Source organism: Oryctolagus cuniculus, chromosome 12 (genome assembly GCF_964237555.1).
Source record: "Oryctolagus cuniculus chromosome 12, mOryCun1.1, whole genome shotgun sequence".
NCBI classification, from domain to species: domain Eukaryota; kingdom Metazoa; phylum Chordata; class Mammalia; order Lagomorpha; family Leporidae; genus Oryctolagus; species Oryctolagus cuniculus.
In genome coordinates, this window is record NC_091443.1 from 85738769 (window position 1) to 85760918 (window position 22150).

The 22150-nt window shown below is 46.6% G+C and overlaps 1 protein-coding gene across 26 annotated transcripts in view; it reads left to right on the forward strand.

Moving 5' to 3' along the window:
• Nucleotides 1-22150, forward strand: part of TLN2 (talin 2) — a 480480-nt gene that overhangs the window by 358897 nt on the left and 99433 nt on the right. For all 26 annotated transcript variants that reach the window (XM_070054308.1, XM_070054305.1, XM_070054330.1 and 23 more), the window contains 5 exons: nucleotides 10759-10967; nucleotides 11247-11366; nucleotides 11623-11820; nucleotides 12958-13097; nucleotides 21798-21891. In XM_070054308.1, coding sequence (XP_069910409.1) covers nucleotides 10759-10967; nucleotides 11247-11366; nucleotides 11623-11820; nucleotides 12958-13097; nucleotides 21798-21891 — 761 coding nt within the window. The remainder of the gene's footprint in view (nucleotides 1-10758; nucleotides 10968-11246; nucleotides 11367-11622; nucleotides 11821-12957; nucleotides 13098-21797; nucleotides 21892-22150) is intronic.

The window sequence follows — 22150 nt, forward strand, 5'->3', positions numbered from 1 at the left end:
TCACAGGGAACACTAGAATTAAAAGATAAGTTTATTTTGGTGCTAAGAAATTTGAAATCTGTGCATATGAGGCATCTCCAGAAAGTTATCAGAAAATACATATTGTGAATAAACATTGCCTGGGTTTCAAAATACACATTTTCTGGAAACTTTCGGAAGACCCCTTGAATGCATGCATTTCAAAAAAAAATTGGTACCAAAATAAACTTATCTCTTAATTCTCTTTTTCCATTAACTTTTGGAAGTACCTTCATATTTTTCAAGTACTCTCCATGTCCTCCTTTGGGGCTTGATGTTCAGTATTGAAAGACTAATAAAATATGATCTCCCTGAAGCATCTGTGGCTCACCCCTAATAGGCTTATAAGCAAAGAATAATTAAATAGTAATTACACATGCCCAGATCTATCCATGATTTCTGAAATCCCGCTAAAGAGAAGAATGACTGCAAATAAAATGTCACTGAAATTTGCAAAGATGGAAGGACCTAGATGAGTGGTAACCTTTGAAGCCAAATGGATACAAACCCCCGGGTCTCCGGGGCTGGGAAGGCCAATGAGAGGCAAACTTGTTTGTGCTGCCCCGTTACGGGGTGGGGATCAGGGATAATTGAGTGTTGGTGATGCCTACTGCCCCTGAAGCCAGGAGACTCCCTGAACAGGAGTCTCTATAAGGACCAGATTGTGTAGCCATCAGCTAAGAAAAGCAGAAACTTATACCAAATAGCAAATGTTACCATAGTGAGAAGTCTAAACATACTGAAAAGTGAAAAACTGTGGAGATTCAATGTAAGCAGATTACCCAAAACTATGAAATACTGGAAGAAAACTAAAACTGAGCCGCTCTAGAAGTGGGATTCAGATGGGGAAGGGAGGATTTGGGATTATTGCTTTTTATTATATAGTATTACTGCTTGACTTTTGCTTTTGAAATATAAACTATTATAGTATATACCAAAGACAGCATATGTCTTAAGTGAATGCCTTCATAAGTTACCACAAATTGCATGTACCCTGTGACAGGTGCTTGGCCTAGTGGCCGAGATGCTTCTGGGGACACTCATCCCGTGTCAGAGTACCTGGGTTTGAGCCCCTGCTCTGCTCCTGAATCCAGCTTTCTGCTAATGTGCACCCTGGGACCCAATAGGTAATGGATGGCTCAAGTAGTTGGGTCCTTGCCACATATGTAGGAAACCCAGATAAGATACACAACTCCAAGTCCTGGTCGTTACAGATGTTTAGGAAGTAAACTAGTGGATGTACGATCTTTCCATCTGTCTGTATCTCTCTCTGTCTCACTGCCTCTTAAATAACATAAATTGGATGCACCCAAGAAGCCTCTACCAAGGTTAAGAAATAGGACATTCTTGGTCTCCCAGATGTTCCTTTGTACCCCTCCTGATCTCTGAGCCTCTCCTTCGGCAAACTCTGATGGCTTCTAACAGCATCAATTTCCTTTTGCCTGTTATTGAACGCTGAACAGATGGGACCATACAGTATGTGTCCCCTTGTGTCTAGCTCCTTTAGAGCATTATTTTTTGTGAGACTCCTTCACAGGACAAGTAGTAGTCTTTTTATTCCCACTGTTTTCTAGAGTGTTTTATTGTACAAATGTGCCTGTTGTTAGCCTTTAAACCTTGGATGGAAATTTGGGTTGTATAAAAAAAATCACTATTATGAACATTTCTGGTATGAGTTGTCTAGTGAGAGCAAGTAAACATTTTCAAGATGCATACCTGGGAGTGGATTGCTCGCCCAAAGACTCTGTCTGTTCAGTATACTTTGAGCAATGTTGAAAATTCCGCTTGTTCTACATCCTTGTTTTTTTTTTTTGTTTTTTTTTTTTTTTTTTTAAGATTTTATTTCTTTACTTGAAAGTCAGAGTTAGAGTTAGAGTTAGAGAGAGAGAGGGAGGGAGGGAGGGAGGTCTTTCATCCACTGGTTCACTCCCCAATTGACCGCAATGGCTGGAGCTGAACGGATCAGGAGCCAGGAGCTTCTTCTGTGTCACCCACATGGGTGCAGGGACCCAAGAACTTGGGCCATCTTGTACTGCTAGACCATAGCAGAGAACTGGATCAGAAGTGGAGCAGCCAGGACTCGAACCAGCACCCATATGCTGGCACTGCAGTGGTGGCTTTCCCGCTACACCACAGCGCCGGCCCCTTGTTAGCCTTTTAATTTTAGCTATTCTGGTGCTGTGTAGTAGTGTCACATTATGGATTTAACTTACGTTTCTCTGATGAACTATGCCACTGAAGTTTTCTATGTTTAATGGCTGTTTTACAAAGTTTGTATGTTTTGCCAATGTTTGAAAACTTGGGTTATCCATCTTTTCCTTATCTGTTGCTTAGATATCTATTTCTTGTATCTTGTGACTTGCCTTTTTATCCTCTTAAAGTTGTTTTTGGGTGATTTGTTTTCTAATTTTGATACAAATTTGCCATTCTTTTCCTGTATGGTTAAGACTTTTTGTGTCCTGTTTAAACATTTGAGACTGTATGAGGTCATGAAGGTACTGTCATATTCTGGAACTTTATTATCTCACTTGTCATAGTTAGTACTGTGATCCATGTGGAGCTGAGTTGTGTGTGTGTGTGGTAGGGGTTCACCCTGTGTTCCACGCAGCTACTCATTTGGCGCAACAGCAGCGATGGAAAAGACCGTTCTTTGCCCAGTGGTCTTCCATGCCGTGTGGTTGTCACCTGAACATGCATGCGTAGGTGCACCTATTTTCAGTGGATTTAATCCCTGTTATTCTGTTAGTACCACATTTTCCTAAGGACTACACTTCTGTTCCAAGTCTTAATGTCTGGTGAGACCAGCTGTGTTAGTCTTTCTCACATTCTTATTGACTGTTCTTGGCCCTTTTCATCTTCACATAAACTTTAGCTTCAGCCTGTCAATTTCTACAGACAAACGCCCTGTTTTAAATTGGGATTATTATTGAATCAATTTGGGGAGAATTGATAATTTTGTGTTCCTGAGTCTTGTAATCTGTGAAGAGGGCACATTCTTCCATTTATGTAGGTCTTCCCCTATCTCTGTGCAGTTTCATTTTCTGTGTAGACGACTTTGTTGTGCTGTTGGGTGTATGATCCAGCTCTTCCCATCCTCTTGTTTTCACTTTTTCTGCATGCTTATATTTCGCGTGTGTCTTGTGAGCTTGTGGTTGTTCTTTGGGTCTGTGTGTCTCAGGGCGGGGGGTTGTATGTTGGTGTGACAGTTTTTTTCCTGGACTGGAGTATTTTGTCTACTTATATGTAGTTACTGATGTGATGGGGTTTGATTCTGCCATCTTAGTATTTGTTTTCTGTGTGTTGTACACATGGTAGTGTTCCTTACTCTCTCTATTGGTCAAATTCTGCATCCTTCCCCTTGATTAGTTTACTGATTGTACATTCATTTACTATGCTTTTTTTTTTTTTATTTCTTTAAGGTAGGTTGTTCTGTGTAGCTCTTCCTGTCTAGCACAAGAATCTTGGGACACTTTAACTTCATTTACCTTGTTCTCCAATCATTGGCTGTGGGTTTTAATTCTGCGTAGATGTCAGTCTCAGTCCCAGTCGTGTTTCACGCCATTGCTGTTCACTTAGGGTCAGCCCCACCCTTTCCTGTGTTTCCACACAGGGTCATTTCCCTTCCACCTGGAGAATTTGCTCCATTATTCCCTTTACTACAAATCCACTGGTGACAAATTCTCTGCAATTTTGTTTGTCTAAAAATGCCTTTGTTTGGCCTCTAGTGTTGGTGGATAATTTCACTTATTATAAAATTGTAGGTTGGCAGTTCCTTTCTCCCAGCCCTTTGAAGATGCTATCCCATTGTCTTCTGGCTTCTTTATTTCTGTTATGAAGTCAGCTATACAGGTAATGTGGTTTTATTTTTCCCCTCTGCCTCCTTTTTAAATTTTCTCCAGCTTTGGCTTTGAAGCACTGTGCCTAAATGGGTTTTCTTGAGTATTTATCCTTCTTTGGGTTGTAGTACTCCTGGAAAGTAGGATTTGGTGCTTTACATCAGTTTGCAAAAACTCTTAACCTTTGTGTCTTCAAATACTGCTTCCTCCTCGTTTTCTCTCTTCCTCTTTATAGATCCTAGTTTCCCCAGGTGTTAGACCTTTACATGGTGATTTTTGAAACTCCTTCTTCCTCTCCATGCTCCATGCTCAGTATTTGCTTTTGGTTTACCTCCCAGGTCACTGTTCCTCTCCGGAGATGTGTCTGTTCTGCTTTCAGTCCCTTCTATGAAGATTTGAATTTTTTAATTTTTCTTTATTCAAGAGATAGAGTGGTCTGCCATCTCCTGGTTCACTCCCCATGTAGCCACAGCAGCCAGAGCTGGGCTAAGGCCACAGCCTGGAGCCAGGAATTCACTGCCTGAGCTAGAACCGGGGCTGGAGTCCAGACACTTCAGTATGGGATGCTGGGGCCTTAGCCAGCGTCTAAACCACTAGGCCAGATGCCTACCTCAAGACTGATTTTAATTGCAAATGTCATTTTTTTCTTTTAGTTTTAGAATATCATTTCATTATACAAGGGAATTTCCAGACATTTATGTAAAACAGAATTAAAAAGTAAGTTAATTTTGGTGCATGTAATTTTGAAATTCATGTACAGCAAGGATGTTCAAAAGATTCGTGGAAGATGTACATTGTGGAAGAACTACATGGATTTCAAATATTTTTCTGTACTGAGTTCATCTTTTAATTATATTTTTCTATAAACTTTTATAAGTACCCTTGTAGTTTGTTTCTGTGGGGGAAGTTCTGTGTTTTATTATCTAATTTCTTCAAGTCCAGGTTTAATAACTTTTTAATATCTGGATCACCTGTGGGCTCGTTTTTATTGTGTGTGTGGCTTTTATCCCCCTTGATTTTTAGCCATTAGTCTTGTCTCCTGGTATTTCTGAGATAAATACACACACATGCTTTAAAAAAAAAAAAAAAAAAAAGCCAGGCATTGCTGTTTTAAATTATGGAGATAATTTGAAACCCTGCACTGTTTCCTTCTGTGTGTAGCATAGCCTTTGCTTCTGTCGCTTGGTTAATACTGGAACAGGGGGTTAAGTGTCTGGACTAGCAATTAAGACACCAGTTAAGAAACCTGCATCCTATATCAGAGTGCCTGGGTTCAATTCCCACTACAAAGTACTCATTTCAGCTTCTTGCTAATGCAGACCCTGGAAGACAGCAGTGATGGTTCAAGGTACTGGGCTCCTGCCACCCATGTGGGAGACCTAGATCTGGCCTCAGCCCAAGTGAGTGCTGACCATCACAGGCATTTGGGAAATGAACCAGTGGATAGGAACATGTTTTATCTGTCTTTCTGTCTCTGTGTACCTCTCAAATAAATAACTTTCAAAAGATAGGAACAAATCACCATAAACATGCAAGAACTGGGCTGCCTGCAGCTTCTAGGGTAGATTCTCAAGTTGGCGTTTTTGGCTGTAGCCCTCTGTGTGTGCCATCTGGAAGACTGTGCATTAACCAGGTCTGTTCTGAATCTTCCGCTCAGAACTCCATTGTTTTCACCCTTGCCAGAGCACCGCAGGAAGCTCTGCTTAGCTTCTCCACTTCTTGACAACAATTAGCAGACTGGGAAATGTCCCGGCAGGGGGGCGGAGCAGCCCTGAGCACCGTTTCACCTGTCTCTGTTGTCCTTGTCAAGATCTTGGCCCTGCTGACATTATTGCCTTAGTATCTCTCCAGTGCCTTCCAACAGATGTTTTGTATAGTTTTCCAGTGTTCTTAGGTGTTTCTCTGTGGGAAGGGTGACTTGAATCTGTTATTCTGTCAATACTGCATACAAAATCCTCGTTGATTTTAAAACTGTACATTTATTACTTCGAAAACAAAAAGAGCAGATGAGGGGCAGGCGTTTGTCATAGTGGTTAAGACGTCCCTTGTCGCATTCCTGGTTCGAGTCCTAGCTCTGCCACTTCCCAACCAGCTTCCTGCTGATGTGCATCCTGGGAGGCAGCAGTGATGGTTCCAGTGCTTGGGTCCCTGCCACCTGTGTGGGAGCTCCAGACTGAGTTCTCAGCTCCTCATTTTGGCTGGTCTTAGCCCTAGCTGTTGCTGGCATCTGGAGAGTGGAGGGGCTGGAAGATCGCTCAGTCTTTTTGACTCTGTCTGTCTCTGTCTCTGTCATCTGTCTGTCTCTCTTTCTCTGCCTTTCAAATAAAATAAATAAACTGTAAAAAGAGCACAATAGGAATACAAAGGAAGTTATGCTATAATACCTGCAATAGTAGCAATTTACAATTCTGTTCTAATGGGAAGGTCATGGAATTTGCCAAAGAGAATTGACACCTGACCATGTTGTGAGGCTTATTTAGAACTCCTCTTGGCATTCTAGGAGGATGAAAGCAAATCAGAGTATCTGAGAGATACTGAGGTTTTACAAAACATAGAGTATATGAGACATACTTAATGTTGTACAGATTTTCTACACATCCCAAAATCTTGCAAGATTTTGCATGTCGATGAGGAAATGCATGTTTGGTGGGGGAAGATTGCCTTACACATTGCATCATCTGATAACATCATCTGATAACATCACAGCCTGTGTGGGTGGCATCTGAAACCCAGCCTCGGAGAAACACTGCTTGTTTCGTCAGGCTGTGGGAGCCTCCACTGAGTGGTGTCTCACACGTGGGAGAGAAGAGGGCTGCCTGAGCAAAGGAGCTGGGGATGGGGTTGGGGGAGAGATTCAGGTGAAAAGCAAGGAGGACAAGTCTGCAGAGTTAGGCCAGGTCACGTCCTAAAGGACCTCAGAAGCCTACATAAATCATTTGAGGTTTGATGTAAGGACATGAGAAAATAGTAAGGATTTTCAACTGCAGCTTACAGCTCGATTGCCTTTTATACCTGTGCATACATAAGGCCTTCAAATAAGGCCTTCAAAAAGTTCATGAAAAACATGTATTGGGGTAGACAAGGCTGGATTTCAAAGTGGTTGTACACTATAATAAAATTCTAATTCTAGTTTTCCATAAACCTTTTCAAGTACCCTCAGGCAGGGCGCCCTTCCTTCGTTGTATAGAATACGCTGGAGAGGAACAAAGTTGGAGAAGAGAGACCAGAAAACAGGCTGTAGTATAAACCCAGACAAGACCCATTCTGTGGTGGAGAGAGAGATCTGACAGTGCTTGGTGACAGGTTAGAAATGGGCAGGTGTAGAGGTAAGCAAAGTGACGTGGATGCCATATATCTTGAACCTGGTGACTGGAAGGAGATAAATTTGTCTATGGGAGTAGTAGAAAAAGTTTATTAAGTGTAACTCTGAAAAAACCTGGCCCAACTAGTTAAGAAGAAAGCTGAGCAATAGAAATCTTGAGAAGAAATGAGAACAGCAGCCCTGAGGAAGGGCCTGGAAATCAGGAGAGAGGGAGCTATCGCCCAGGAAGTCGTGTGAGAAGAGGGTTTGAGAAGGTTGAAAAATCAGAAGGCAACTGTTCCTCTCCTTGCAGGCAGTTTCAGGACAGTTTAAGGATGGGTGGAAGGCGAGAAGAGAGAGCGAACGTGGCCAGGTTCTCCCTGGGTCTGAGTTCCCCTGGGCACACAAGGCACATTCGGAAGTTCCACTTGAGCTACCCACAGGGCGGCCATTTAGTGCAGTGTTTGGTTGGCCAGTGCAGTGTACAGTGTGTTTCTGTGTGGCGACATCCAGCCACATAAGCAACCTTTTGCAGACGTTGTGGAACAGTTGGCTGATTTATGTCACACTTGGTGTTCACCTGGTGAGCTGTGTAGTCCATATGTAACACACAGGAACTACAGCCATTGTGAAGCGTGCTCCTCTATTTGTTATCACTTGGAATATCATCTTGAGACTCTGCCACTGAATATAATTGAAGATCCAGATGGCAAGAAGACTGAAAGTCATCTGTGTTTTCAAAGGAGTGTGGTCACTGAACCAGGAGTCTGCGTTAGAATTTCCCACTGACTGTTGTGGTGCCATGGTGCTCACATGACCACGGGACAGGCTCGTGGGAGCCAGGTTGTTTGCTTGAGGATCTGATCGTGTCGGGATCACCACTGCGAATGTTGCTCTGAATTCAGCCACACTTAGCCCTGGGGATTCGAGGGCTGTCTGGCCCTGCTGGCCTTGTTTTATCCTTCTGATGGTATGACCTCCTTTTTCCTGGAAACCTGATTCCTCCATGGAGCATCCTTGATGTGCCTTGAGATTTCACAGCGAGTCCTGAGTGGGAAACACGTGGGATGGACAATCTTGGACTTTTGGAATTTAGCCCTTCCAGTTTCTGTCTTTTTAGCATTGTCGGAGCCCATAAAAAGAGTTTTCCATAAATGGGTCTTACCTAAATGGCCTTTTCTTTGAAGCATTTGAATGTTTTTTCTTCTGAATTCTCATACAACTCAAGTAGAATTGAATTCAAGAGTCTGTATGATGAATGGGAAAACAAGAAGAAGATTCTAGAAGTCACAAGAAAGTTCTAGAAGGTCAGAGCTAGCATCTCAGCTTCTCCTAAATACATCCTCTCCCCTACAGCCCCTGGCCCCACAACTCAGGGAAGCTGAGGTCCAGGGGGAAAGGCAGCACTCTAGGCCACACAGCTAACCAGCAGCAAAGCCAGAGCTTCAGGTTTCCAGGAAAAAGGAGGTCATACCATCAGAAGGATGAAACAAGGCCAGCAGGGCCAGACAGCCCATGAATCCCCAGGGCTAAGTGTGGCTGAATTCAGAGCAACATTCGCAGTGGTGATCCCGACACGATCAGATCCCCAGGCAAACAACCTGGATCCCACAAGCCTGTCCCTGTGGTCATGTGAGCACCACCCACACACCCAGTGCTCCTGTGAGCAGCAACAGCCTTCAGTCTTTCATCCAAATGTCACAAGAACAACGGAATGGTTGTTCTCCTCAGGCAGAATTTCACCTTCCCCTTAGCTGCATTTACCTTCGTGTTTCTTCCTATGGGTTTTTCCTCTGCCTTAAAAAACACTTGTTTAAAATTCCTGGGGCCAGCACTGTGGCACAGGAGGTTGATCTTCTGCCTGCAGTGCTGACATCCCATAGGGGCACCAGTTTGAGTCCTGGCTGCACCACTTCCAATCCGGCTCCCTGCTAATGTGCCTGGGAGAGCTGCAGAGGATGTCCCAGGTACTTGAGCCCCTGCACCTTCAAGGGAGACCCGGAGGAAGCGCCTGTGACCAACTGGGGAGTGAACCAGCAGATGGAAAGTCTCTTTCTCTACTCCTCTCTCTGTATCTCTGCCTTTCTAAAAAATAAATACTCTTTTAAAAAATTCTTTTGGCATAGATTTTGAATCTAGCAGTTAAGACGCTCATTAAGATACCTGTATTCCACATCTGAGTGTCTGGGTTCGATTCCCAGCTGTGGCTTCTGACTCCAGCTTTCCCCTAAGGAGCAGCAAGAGAAACTGGGTCCCTGCCACCCACCTGGGAGACTTGGATTGACTTCCCAGCTCCAGGCTCCAGCTCTGGCCCAGTTCTGGCCTTTGTAGGCATTCGGGAGTAAACCAGCAGATGGAAACACCTCCCCCCATCTCAAATTGTATGTGCACACCACACACACATTTTATTCTACAAACTGCATGCGGGACTGCCATGTGATAAGAGGTAGATTGACAGCTTTGTGACCTGCCTTGATTAGCTCGTGGAGCTGTCTTCCATCTGTGCAACTTGCAATTCTGCACTGCACTGGACTGCACAGCTGTCTTGTTTTGTGAGCCCAGAGACTTCTCCACTGTTGTATTACGGGGCCTCGTGCTCAGTGAGGAAAAGACCTCCCATGCTCTTCTGCCAAAGGAGCATGATGAAAGCCATGCTCAAGGGCTGCTGGAGCCCATCCCACTGGTCCTGTAGAAAATGGTCACTTTGAAGCTGAGTGAGACATTGCTATGTGCTTCTTTCATGCATATTCTGAATGTCCTAACAAGAAGCCTATCTCAAAGCACACCGTCAGGAGTGTCTGACCTTAGGAAACCTCAGGCCTAGCAATGAATTTAGAGAGAGAAGTGGGCCCTTGATGAAAGAGGACATTCAGATGGCCATTAAGTGTATGAAAAGATGATCAATGCCATTACTCATTAGGGTATAAACGTTGAAACCTCATTGTAATACAAGTACACACTTACTAGAAAGTTTAAGATTAGAAATCTGACAATAGTAAGTGTGGGCTAGGATGTGGAGCACCTGCAACTCTTAGGCATTGTTGGTAGTTTGGATGATGGCAAAACCATTTTGGAAAACTGTGGAATCATCTGAAGCTACCTATATACTGTGACCCAGCAATTCAACTTCCTGGGTTTATATACAATGGAAATTTTTCTGTATGTATAAGGACTTTCTTGGTAGCTTTATGCATGACAGTTCCGAATGGGAAACAACCCAGATGTCCGTCAACAGAAGAGGAATAAGCAAATACTGGACACTGTGCAGTATGAAAAACGAATGAGCTGTTAGACCTAACAATGTATGTGACTCTCACAGCATTCTGATCTGAGAAGGAGAAAAAACCGATACCCTTGCTCCCTGGTGCTTGGTGTTTAGATTTAGGATTGTGGTAACAGGGGACGTCAGAGGGAAAAACTTTTCAACATTGCATTTATTACAGTTTCTCTTGGATTGGCCCAGAAGCACAGCAACTATATTGTAAAATTAACCACGGAAGCCCTCCTGTAACAACACCTAATCCAGAGGGGCCCCAGTCCTTGTTTGCAGTTGTGACTTTTAGACAGAATCTAATAGAAAGTCTAATGGGCTCTTATCCCTAGGAGTGGCTGCTAGAGAGACAGCCCAGGCTCTGAAAACACTGGCCCAGGCTGCCCGGGGAGTGGCCGCATCCACAAGTGACCCTGCAGCTGCCCACGCCATGTTGGATTCTGCTCGGGACGTGATGGAGGGCTCCGCCATGCTCATCCAAGAAGCCAAGCAGGCCCTGATTGCACCTGGAGATGCAGAGAGTCAGCAGAGGCTAGCTCAGGTGAGGCACGGGACTGGGGCTTGTGGTCACAGTTAACGTGGCTGTGCTGGCAGGTGTCTCCTGGGCTCCTTTCGCTGGTGTGAACACTGTGACTCCCGCAGGTGTTTTTGGAACCTTGCAGGTGTTTTTGGAGCCTGGCTTTGGAGAGCAGGTGGTGAACGCTGTGTCACTGCGTCAGGCCTTTCATTAGGACAGAGCGAGAAGCCCAGTGAGGGTACGGCTTATACTGGAAGTGGCTTCCTAATGGTGCTTCCCTCTCCCCGCCTTTTGTGCTTTCAGGTGGCCAAAGCCGTGTCACACTCCTTGAATAACTGCGTGAACTGCCTCCCTGGGCAGAAGGATGTGGACGTGGCCTTGAAGAGCATTGGGGAGTCCAGCAAGAAGCTGCTTGTGGATTCGGTGAGGCTCATGGATGGGGAGGGATGCTTGGGGGACACAGCACGCAGCACCAAGTAGGCGATCAGTAATCCCGAGTGAATGCATGTGTGTATGTTGAAGGTGAAGCTTGACCTGGGCTCCAAGGACACGGAGCCTTGTAGTCTCAGTGTCTCAGAAATGCAGCCCCAGAGAGCCTGGCTGCGCTGCACACTGCCTGTCTTCATCCTTCCCGAGCAAAGTAGGGCTTCTCATGGGGTGTGCTCTCTGTCTGCCACAGCTCCCTCCCAGCACAAAGCCTTTCCAGGAAGCTCAGAGTGAACTGAACCAGGCAGCAGCTGATCTGAACCAGTCTGCTGGGGAAGTCGTCCACGCAACCCGGGGTCAGAGCGGAGAACTGGCCGCAGCCTCTGGAAAGTTCAGTGATGATTTCGACGAATTCCTCGATGCTGGCATTGAGATGGCTGGCCAAGCACAGGTGGGTGTAAGAGGAGACCACGTTGGTATTGAGCTGGCTGGCCAAGTGCAGGTGGAGGTGACTACCTGGAGTTGACCATGACCTTAGCTTATCTCCTCTGATGACCCTTATACCCTTGTGGCCAGTTGGACAAACAGGTGTTTCTTCTGTGATGGGAATATGGAACCTGTCAACAGGCCACACAGTTGCATTTGTGGTGCTGTTGAGGGATCCCCATGACCTCACAGGGATGGCATTCCCAAAGATGCTATCCGCTTCTGGGTGAAGTACTCCTGGCGAGGAAGCTTGGCTTTTCCCAGGACCCTCGCTGATGCCATCCTTTTACCTCGGCGTTCTGGGGGCCGGGGGAAGAGAAGAATGCTTAGCAGAGATCGGGACAGCTCTTCAAATGTGGGATAATAGAGTAAAAAAAAATGTGTCTGTGTTTGAGGTTTTGTGGGCCCGTTTGAATGCACTGCGGCTGACTGTGAGCACGAAGTGATTACACACTGGCTCCTTCCGATGAACAGATAAGCAGCTTGTTCACAACCAGGGAGCCTGGCTGGTCTGGTGGCAGCTTGCAGAGCTGCTTTCTCCTGAGATCCTGGCTGCTCCCAAACAGAGAGGCAGAGGGGTGTGTGTTGTTCTGTTAGGTACCTGGTTCGTTGCTCCAGTGGCCAGCCAGCCAGGTGAGAGATGTGTCTTTTCCCAAGTCAGGCACTTCTGGGATGCGAGCAGCTCTGAATAGTGGGGCAGTGCTGGGCGTTTGTGCCAGGCCGGGATGTCCAAGCCCCATGACAACTGCAGCATTGTTGAGCAAGACGCCGGAACGGGTGCCTGCTCTGTGCATTGGTGCGGCTCCCCCTCACCACGGCCCGCAGTGCCTCTGCTTGTGAGAAAGCACAGCTCTTGGCCAATCCACTTGGAGAAGGATTTCATCGCTAGTTGTGCACATCATGGTCTGAGCATCCTTTTGGGGGCAGTGTAGACCCTGGCAGCATCTCAGTGAGCTAGGTGTCTGCCCATGAATTGGTTTTAACACAGTCTGTACAGGTAACTTGGCCTGCATCTCAAGATGCTGCTCTGAGCTCTCTGAGTGCTTCCCGGGAGAAATGGGCAGTCAGTCCCTAATGCCTCTGGCTCCTGTTGACCTTCCAGACGAAAGAAGACCAGATCCAGGTGATAGGGAACCTCAAGAACATCTCCATGGCATCCAGCAAGCTCTTGTTAGCAGCCAAATCTCTCTCTGTAGATCCGGGAGCTCCCAACGCGAAGAATCTCCTGGCCGCAGCAGCAAGGTAAGAGTGGGGAGTATGTGCCTTCACGTGTGTTTCAAGAACGTTGTTGCTGTCTGTGGGATATGCTGCTCTGACTGAGCAAAGAATTGGTGCTGTTGTTATGTTGCTGTCAGTGGCATCAAGTGATGGAGAGTGTGGAATTTTATAAAACTGGCTCATGTCCATGTTCCTTCCCCACTACCGAGGCCTTGTGTCTTCCCATTCAGCCTTTTGGTAGGGACATGCACAGACCTCCAGCCCCCACTGACTTGCAAGCCTAATGGCTTAAATAGATTTTAAGTAGTGCTGTGTTTTTTCACACCATGAAAGTCACATTTGCTTATTGAAAAGAAATCTGAAAAGACTTACAAGTAGAAAGAAGACAGTTTTCAGAAAGTCATTCAACAGACATTTAAAAAACACATACCATGTACCTGACGTTAATGTTGAATTGAATTTAGGGCCAGCTTTTTGTCCTAGTAGTGAAGATGCCTGCATCCCACTTGAGTCTCTGGGTTCAATTCCTGATTCCAGCTCCCTGGTATCACAGACCCTGGGGGGCAGCAGTGATGGTTCAAGTAGTTGAATTCCTGCCATTCACATGGGAGGGTTGTTTGCACCTCTTACCCATCCCCCAGTCATTGTGGGTATTTAGGGAATGAACCATTGGAAGGGAGCTAGTTGTTTCCATGTGTGTGTCTCTGTCTCTCTGCTTCTCAAATAAATAATTGTTGTAATTGAACCTCGTCCATCCATCACCTGTGGGTGGGCTCCAGCGCGGGCTGAGTGGAGTCCCAGTGGGAGTAACTGTTTTTGGAGCTGTGTTACAACACGACTCTGCGTTGAGGATGATCTTAGTATCCTCCTTTCCTGGTGCTCTCCCCCAGGAAACTGAATGACACGACGTAATTGCTGTTCCTTGGGCCCAGTGGCTAGTGATTGAATGCTAGTGCTCACAGCAGCTGCAGCGACAGCCCTGGAACATCTTCGATGAGCAGCCTCCATTGGTTTTCCTGAACCCAGAGGGGAGCGTGTGTTACGATTCTGGGTGGTACAGATGTTTTCTTAGCATGATTTAATATCAGGTGATACAGTGAGATAATGCAGGCAGGACTACTGGGGGTGTGGAATAGCTGGAAATGTTTCAAAACGTACAGAAGAGTGATTGTGGGAAAGGCTGAGCTTGGTGCTGACCTCTTGTGTGGCGAAAGCAGGGTTTCGTTTGTGTGTTCCTTCGTACTTGATAGGGGCTCAGCCGCTGAGTTTTGAGCTGTGGAAGTCGGGAGTCCTACGCGTTAGCCTGAGCGTAACTGTTTGAGCTGCATGAGTTGAGTTGCCCTACCTCCTGCACGTGTGCATTTGCAGAGTGCAGGCGTGGGCTGCAACATCCTTACGTAGCATCCCTAGGTATTAGTGGCCAGAGCCTCCCATCTCCTCTTCGTTCATAGTTTTATTTTTCATGTGTGTGTGTGTGTAGGACTAGATAAAGGCAGAGCAGTTTCCTTGCAAAACCCTGTTTTGTTTTTTTTTTTCATTGTTTGCCTGGTAATATATTGTAGCTGCAAACATTCACTCCAGCCGCTAGGGAATTAGATAATGATCTTCCCATCTCCCCACCTCATCGCTTGATTGTTCCTGTAAACTCATTCCTTCCTTTGATGGTGGAAGGCTTGGGATGGGATTGGGGGTGGTGGTGATATCTGGTCTGTTCTGTTCAGCGCTAATTCTGATATAGAACCCCTCTTCTTGATGACTGCTTTTTCCTAAGAGTCTTTGGCTGAGGCAATTGACATTTCCGGTTATCTGAGCTCAGATGTTTGTTATCATTTTTTGGCCTCATTCCCAAATTTTGCCTTCCACGGTGAAACGTGTTGTTCACTCTCTTAAACAGTGGGAAGCAGAGGCGAGTACTGGACTTTGGAAATCCAGACACAGAAGGAAGCAGACATGGGAAGCAATGTGGGTCCCTGCAGGCCCCCTGGTGGTGGCTTTGAAGAACACACCTGGAGCCCCAGTCACCAAGCTTTCTGTGTCTCCCTCCTGACTTGCAGCGGCTGACAGTTCCCAGGCTTGTGTTTTTATAGCCCAGGAGGCACTTAACAATCAGCATGGGAAAACTGCCATCTTGGGAGGAAACTCTGCAAGGCAGGTGGCACATTCTCCTTGGTTTCTTGGCATGGTTTTGCAAGCCTCTGCTCCCAGGGGCGGGGTGGAGGGTGAGTTTCTCAGCACAAATTGCAGCCAGGTCAGGTGGGTCAGGCAGACGCCTCGTGGGAGGCAGAACTCTGCCACGGTGGGGGGGGGGGCAGTTATGGTGTGCTTGATGTGGGCGAGGCACAGCTCTGGCAGCTGGGCACACAGGATGCCTGTGACAGGGGTCTGGTGCTCGCGGAGTCAGGGCAGTACATAGCACTGCTCCATCTTGTCCTGGCCTTGTGCAGTGAACAGAGGATTGAGTGACAATATCTGATCTCTTGGCCTGAAGTCTTCAGTTCCCTGCCATCCATATTCTTGATACAGCCAAGCCCTCCCTGCCTGTCCTCTGTGTGCACGCCCCCATAGTCTCAGGGATGCCACTGCTGGAACGCAGGCCCAGACTGCCTCAAGCCTGTCCTGCACCTGTGTCAGCAGACTTGAAACACCTATCCTTGTGGTCCCTGGGCCTTTGTGCTCTGGGAAAGAGGCTTGCTTTGAAAGGAGAGAATGTCTTTCTCGGCTTGGAATTCTGCTCCCAAGCCCAGGTACACACAGGGAGCCCAGGTCCTCAGTTTTTGATGTCTACAGGCAGAAAGTCATTTTCTGTTGGATGTCCCTCTTGGATGGGCTCTGGCTCTTTTCTGATCAGTTGTGGGGAGCTGGAGACCTTCCATGAGCCAGTCATCGGGCTTCTCCACCAGGGGCTGGTCTGGTGACCCTGAACCTAGGCAAGGGGATAGGACTTGAGCTTGTAATTACAAAACAAGGGAGGGTCCTATGTCTACGCATCTTCTCTGAGCTGCTGCTCTCACATCTTCACCCCGGCCAGAAAAACGACAAAGCTGGGACACCTTCACATCCACAGCTGCCAGCCTCACTCCTGGCCCTGGCCAGTTGTCCGCTTCCCAACAGAGTTCCTGGGAATGTGTGAGCCGTGCCTGCCTTCCTAGCCACCCCCAGACTTTTGGTGTTCTGCTTGTAATTTTCATATAGGCGTTTGAGAGGCAGAGAGAGACAGAGTGTGCTTGCCTATTTGCTGGTTAGCTCCCCAAATGCCCACAGCAGCTTGGAGGCAGAAGTCTAGAGCCAGGAACTCAATCCAAGTCTCAGGTGTGGGAGTGGGAAAACAACTCCTTGAGCCATTACCACTGCTTCCCAAGGTGCACATTTGCAGGAACCAGGAATTGGGAGCAGAACCAGGAATCCCACTCAGGTACTGTGATGTGGGGTGTGGGTGCCTCAATTGTAGACCAGACACCCACCCTGTGCTTGGGCTTGAGGGTCCTACAGGGCAGGTCTCCTGGGTCTGGAAAAGGCTCACCCAGCAAGGAGCATGAGCAGAAGGACTGCCTTCACCCTCTCAGGGAGAAAATGGTCCATGGGGCCTTTGCTCCCGCGTTGGTCGATTCTAGAATGTTCTCTCCCTATCTCCATCAGGGTCTCATTCAGCCCTGACTTTTCCAATTGCTCCAGCTCACGTTGAACACTCTCCTCTGTGCAGAATCCATGCCTCATGGTGATTGATTTTCTTCCTTTCTGTGTTTCTTTGTCCCAGCTGGTGTCCTGCCCTGAGCATCAGGTTCTTTGGTTCCACTTCTGTGTGTTCCATTGTCTCGCCTCTGCAGTTGGATTGGATCACAAGCACCTTGCTGTCCTAGATACATTTAACCTCTTTTATTTTTTAATTCCCTGGCCTCATGGGTAGCAGGACCTAGGGGATACTTAGGGGTGATATTGATTTGCTTTTGCTTCCCTTCCTAAGCTCCTCTCCCCTTGAGGAAGGAAGATGTCTGGTGCTTCTGTTTGCCGTGTCAGCTGCTCACCTGTGGATTGGGCTTCAGAGGTTGTCTGGTGCACAGATGGCTCCACTTTGTCCTCCCATCCCGCCCCAATTCCACTTCCATTGTGAATTCCCAGACAGAATCCTCAATCTCTCTGAGCACTAAATGGATTTAGTTCAGAAAGGCTTTTTTAACTTTTGAAGTTGCAGCTCCCAATTTTTTAAAAACATAATGGCTAGATTGCCGGCGCCACGGCTCACTAGGCTAATCCTCTGCCTAGCGGCGCCGGCACACCAGGTTCTAGTCCCGGTTGGGGCGCCGGATTCTGTCCCGGTTGCCCCTCTTCCAGGCCAGCTCTCTGCTGTGGCCAGGGAGTGCAGCAGAGGATGGCCCAGGTGCTTGGGCCCTGCACCCCATGGGAGACCAGGAAAAGCACCTGGCTCCTGGCTCCTGCCATCGGATCAGCGCGGTGCGCCGGTCGCAGCGCGCCGGCCGCGGCGACCATTGGAGGGTGAACCAACGGCAAAGGAAGACCTTTCTCTCTGTCTCTCTCTCTCTCACTGTCCACTCTGCCTGTCAAAAAAAAAAAAATAATAAAAATAAAAAATAAAAAAACATAATGGCTAGATAGAACTCAAGATGGAAATGCGAGCTCTAGTAGCAAAATTATAGTTATTGAGCTTTTATTTTACATATGAAACATTAAATATATTTTACTTTAAATATATTATAAAAATGAGATAAAATAATAAAAAACTTGTATAACTCTGAGCATTAAAAACACTATAAAAAATAAAAGTACAGGGGCCAGCACTATGACAAAGTAGGCTAACCCTCTGCCTGTGGCTGGTTCACTCCCCAGTTGGCTGCAATGGCTGGAGCTACTCCAATCCGAAGCCAGGAGCCAAAAGCTTCTTCCGGGTCTCCCATGCAGGTGCAGGGGCCCAAGGACTTGGACCATCTTCTACTGCTTTCCCAAGCCACAGCAGAGCTGGATCAGAAGTGGAGCAGAACAGGCACCCATATGGGATGCTGGTGCTTCAGGCCAGGAAATACTTACATCTTTAATACAGAAATTATGTTTAAAAAAAAAAAAAAAGGGACTAGTGTTGTGGCATAGTGGGTTAAGCCACTGCTTGTGATGCTTGTATCTCACATGACCACCAGTGCAAGTGTAGGCTGCTCCACTTCCAATCCATTAACCTGCTGGGAAAGCAGCAGAGGATGGCCCAAGTGCATGGGCCCCTGCCACACACATGGGAGACCCTGATGAAGCTCCTGGCTCATGGGTTTGGAGTGGCTCAGCCCCAGCCATTGCAGCTATTTGCAGAGTGAACCTGCAGATGGAAGATCTCTTTTTGCCTCTGTCTCTCTATCTCCCTCTGTCTCACCTGCCTTTCAAATAAATAAGTCTCTTAAAAGATACAGATAAACCAGAAATACAGAAACACGCTTGAATGAAAAACATCTGTGATGGGTGGAAAAAATCTCAGTGACCCTGCCGTCACACAGTAGAGGGCAACCTGCACCCGTGAATGTCTTGACATAAGCTGGCCTGTCCACTCAGAAGCAAGTCTTTGAAGGCTACCATGCAGGCCATGGTGCTGGGCTCTCTGTGGGACACTGCAGGTGCATAGGTCGTGGCCACTGGAGCTGAGCAGGGCCCTGCTGGCTGGGTTGTTCTCCTGCTTTGCACAGCAGAGCCTGCACCTTCGTTGAAGCGCTTTTCCCCAAATAAATGAGTCACCAGGATCAGTCTTTGAACAACGATGTATGGGGATTCTTTCCTGAATTCAAGAATGTTTTTCCTCTTCCCATCATCCCAGCTCGATTTGCAATTGCAAGCAGTCTTTCATCCAATAATTAAGCTGATTGCTTTTGTCCATTCACAACATCCTTTCCGTCTAATTTGATATTCTGTGGGAAGCTGCAAAGCCAATTTCACTAATAAAATGAGGCATCTTTTTTATTATACGGTGTTATGTTAGCAATTAACAGCAATATGAGCCCCATTTTGTTTCTGTTTAAAGCTGCCTTGTAGCTGCCTTGTAGAAACTGTGCATGGAGTTCAAGGCACTGCCAGAAGCGTGCACCAGGTTGGCCAGGCAAAAATGGAGAGCGAGTCTGGCTCTGAAGTCAGAGATTTCAATGTGTCAGCTCCTTATTTGTAGCTTCTCCTTAGGGAGTTGGTGCAAATCTCTTAGGTTTTTCATTTATGACGTGCAAGATATTCAATTTTGAGACTCAATATAAAGCTACAGCAGTGAAGACAGTGTGGTGTCGGTGGAAGGTTAGACACACAGGTTAATGGCACACAGACAGCCCAGAAGTAGACCCTCATAGACTGGAACGTGGATGGCCGCTTCATGGTCAGCAGTTTCACAGAAGCAATTCATTGGATAGAGGCTCGTCTTTTCAACTAGTGGGGTTGGAACAACTGGACTTCCACATGCCAAAAGGAAAGAGAGAAAGTATTTTTCACACCTTATGGAAAGTTAAATCAAAATGAACCGTGACTTTCTAAATTATCCATGTTGTAACCTCAGACAGATCAAGCAGGGGGTGCTCAGGAGGGGTGGAATCCTTGTCCGTGTACAAGAAATTCTGCGATGCTTCCTACATTCTAAGGAGAACAGAGCACACAGAAAACCTTGTGAGAGTCTCCAGTTTATCCTTTCTAATTTTAACAAAGAAAGTAGATGTCTTAAAGAATCTGGGGTGGGGAGGTTACAGGCACTGTGGTGCAGCTCCACTCCCAGTTCCAGCCTCCTGCTAAGGCATGTCCTGGGGGGCGGAGATGTTGGTGAAGTACTTGGGTGGGTCCCTGCCACCCCAAGGGAGACACAGATGGAGTTCCAGACAGGCTCCTGGCTTCAGCCTGACACAGACCCCACTGTGGCTTGGAGGCGAGAACCAACAGATGGAAAATCTTTCTCTCTGCATTGCTCTACCTGTCAAATAAATAAAAATTAATAAGCTTTTAAAAATAATTTGGGGTTATCTTCAAGCAACAAGTTATTCATACACAATTTACTGTATAGATTTTTGAAATGATAGACAATTACTATATGAAGGTTCTTTAAAGCACTCAAAGAATGGAATTTAAAAATAAGTATATTTTGATGCAAAGAAATTCAAAATCTATATGTAGTTATTATAATGTGCTTTTTTATAAGCTTTTTGAAGACCACTCATGTGCATGGATTTTAAAATTTTGGGCACCATAAAAAAACTATAATTCCATTTTCCTTATATGTCTATAATCCCTTATATGTCTGCTATGTTTAAAAATATGTATTGGGGCTAGCGTTATGGTGTACCAAGTAAAGCTGTCAGCTGCAATGCCAGCATCCTATGTGGATACCAGTTCAAGTGCCAGCTGTTCCACCTCCATCCCAGCTCCCTGCTAATATACCTGTGAAGATATCCTTCAATGAAGGATGGTCCAAGAGCTTGGGTCTCTGTACCCACATAGGAGACCTGGAAGAAGCTCCTAGTTCCTAGCTTCAGTCTCGCCAACTCTAGCCATTGCAGTGATTTGGAGAGTAAACTAGCAGATGGAAGATCATTCTTTCTCTCATTCTTTCTCCTTTTCCTTCTCTCCCTCTGTATCTCTGCCTTTCAAGTAAATAAATAGCCCAAAATATGCAAAGGCTTCGCAAAAGAGCCTTGTAGGGAAAATGTTATTTCTCTTGGGCTGCTAATGAAAGCCTGTGCTAATGAGATGTCTTCGCTATTTATGACTTCATTTCAAATTCTTCCTTATGACTATGTTAAGATATCACACCTTCACAAAAGAACCACTAGTACCTCTTAAGAGTAAATGAGTAGTGGCCAGTGCCGTAGCGCACTTGGTTAATCCTCCGCCTGCAGCACCGGCATCCCATATGGGCACCGGGTTCGAGTGCTGGTTGCTCCTCTTCCAGTCCAGCTCGCTGCTGTGGCCCGGGAAGTCAGTGGAGGATGGCCCAAGTGCCTGGGCCCCTGCACATGCATGGGAGACCAGGAAGAAACACCTGGCTCCTGGCTTCAGATCGGCGCAGCTCCATCCATTGCGGCCATTTGGGGAGTGAACCAATGGAAGGAAGACCTTTCTCTCTGTCTCTCTCTCTCTCTCTCTGTCTCTCTCTCTCTCTCACTGTCTATAACCCTACCTGTCAAATAAAATAAATAAATAAAGAGTAAATGAGTGGCCAGTGCTGTGGTGTGAAGGGTAGAGCCACCGCCTGCTGTGCCAGCATCCCACGTGGGTGCCGCTTTGGTTCCCGGCTGCTCCAGTCCAGCTCTCTGCCGTGGCCTGGGAGGGCAGTGGAGGATGGCCCAGGTCCTTGGGCCCCTGCACCCATGTGGGAAACCTGGAGGAGGTTCCTGGCTTCAAATCAATGCAGCTCCAGCCATTGTGGCCGTTTGGGGAGTGAACTAGTGGTTGGAAGACCTCTCTCTCTCTCTTTCTGCCTCTGCTTCTCTATGGCTCTGCCTTTCAAATAAATAAATAAATCTTAAAAAAAAAAAAAAAAGAATAAATGAAATGAAAACTCAGCAGCAAGGTGGTTACTCTGTGTTCCCTGGGTGTGGTTTATTTTCGGTTATATGGAGCCAGTATAAGAGCTCTCAGGGGGCCCTCAGTCTAAATAGTGAATGAATTGCATGAATGTTTCTGGTGAAACCACAAAGTGTTGTTGGGGAAATGACTGTTGATCTTCACAAGGAAACAAAGAAACAACTTTTCCTGTTTCCATCACAGAGCTGTGACAGAGAGCATCAATCAGCTCATCACTTTGTGCACCCAGCAAGCTCCTGGCCAGAAGGAGTGTGACAACGCCCTCCGGGAGCTCGAGGTAGGTACCCTGGAAGCCTGCTGAGGGTGGGAGCCTGCACGTGCACGTGCGTGGGTGTCGCTTCTGTAATTCTATGGGGGTTAATTTCCTCTCCTCTCACCTTCTGTCTTTTCTGGGAGGCAAACACCTAATCGTAGTGGGAAGGATCTAGAGATAAGTGTTTGACTGGGATAATCATTTCTGCTTCCTCTTAGTTCACAAAGATGAGATGTGCAAAGATACTTTATTTCAACTAGGAAAAGATCCTTTGGGGGTTGGG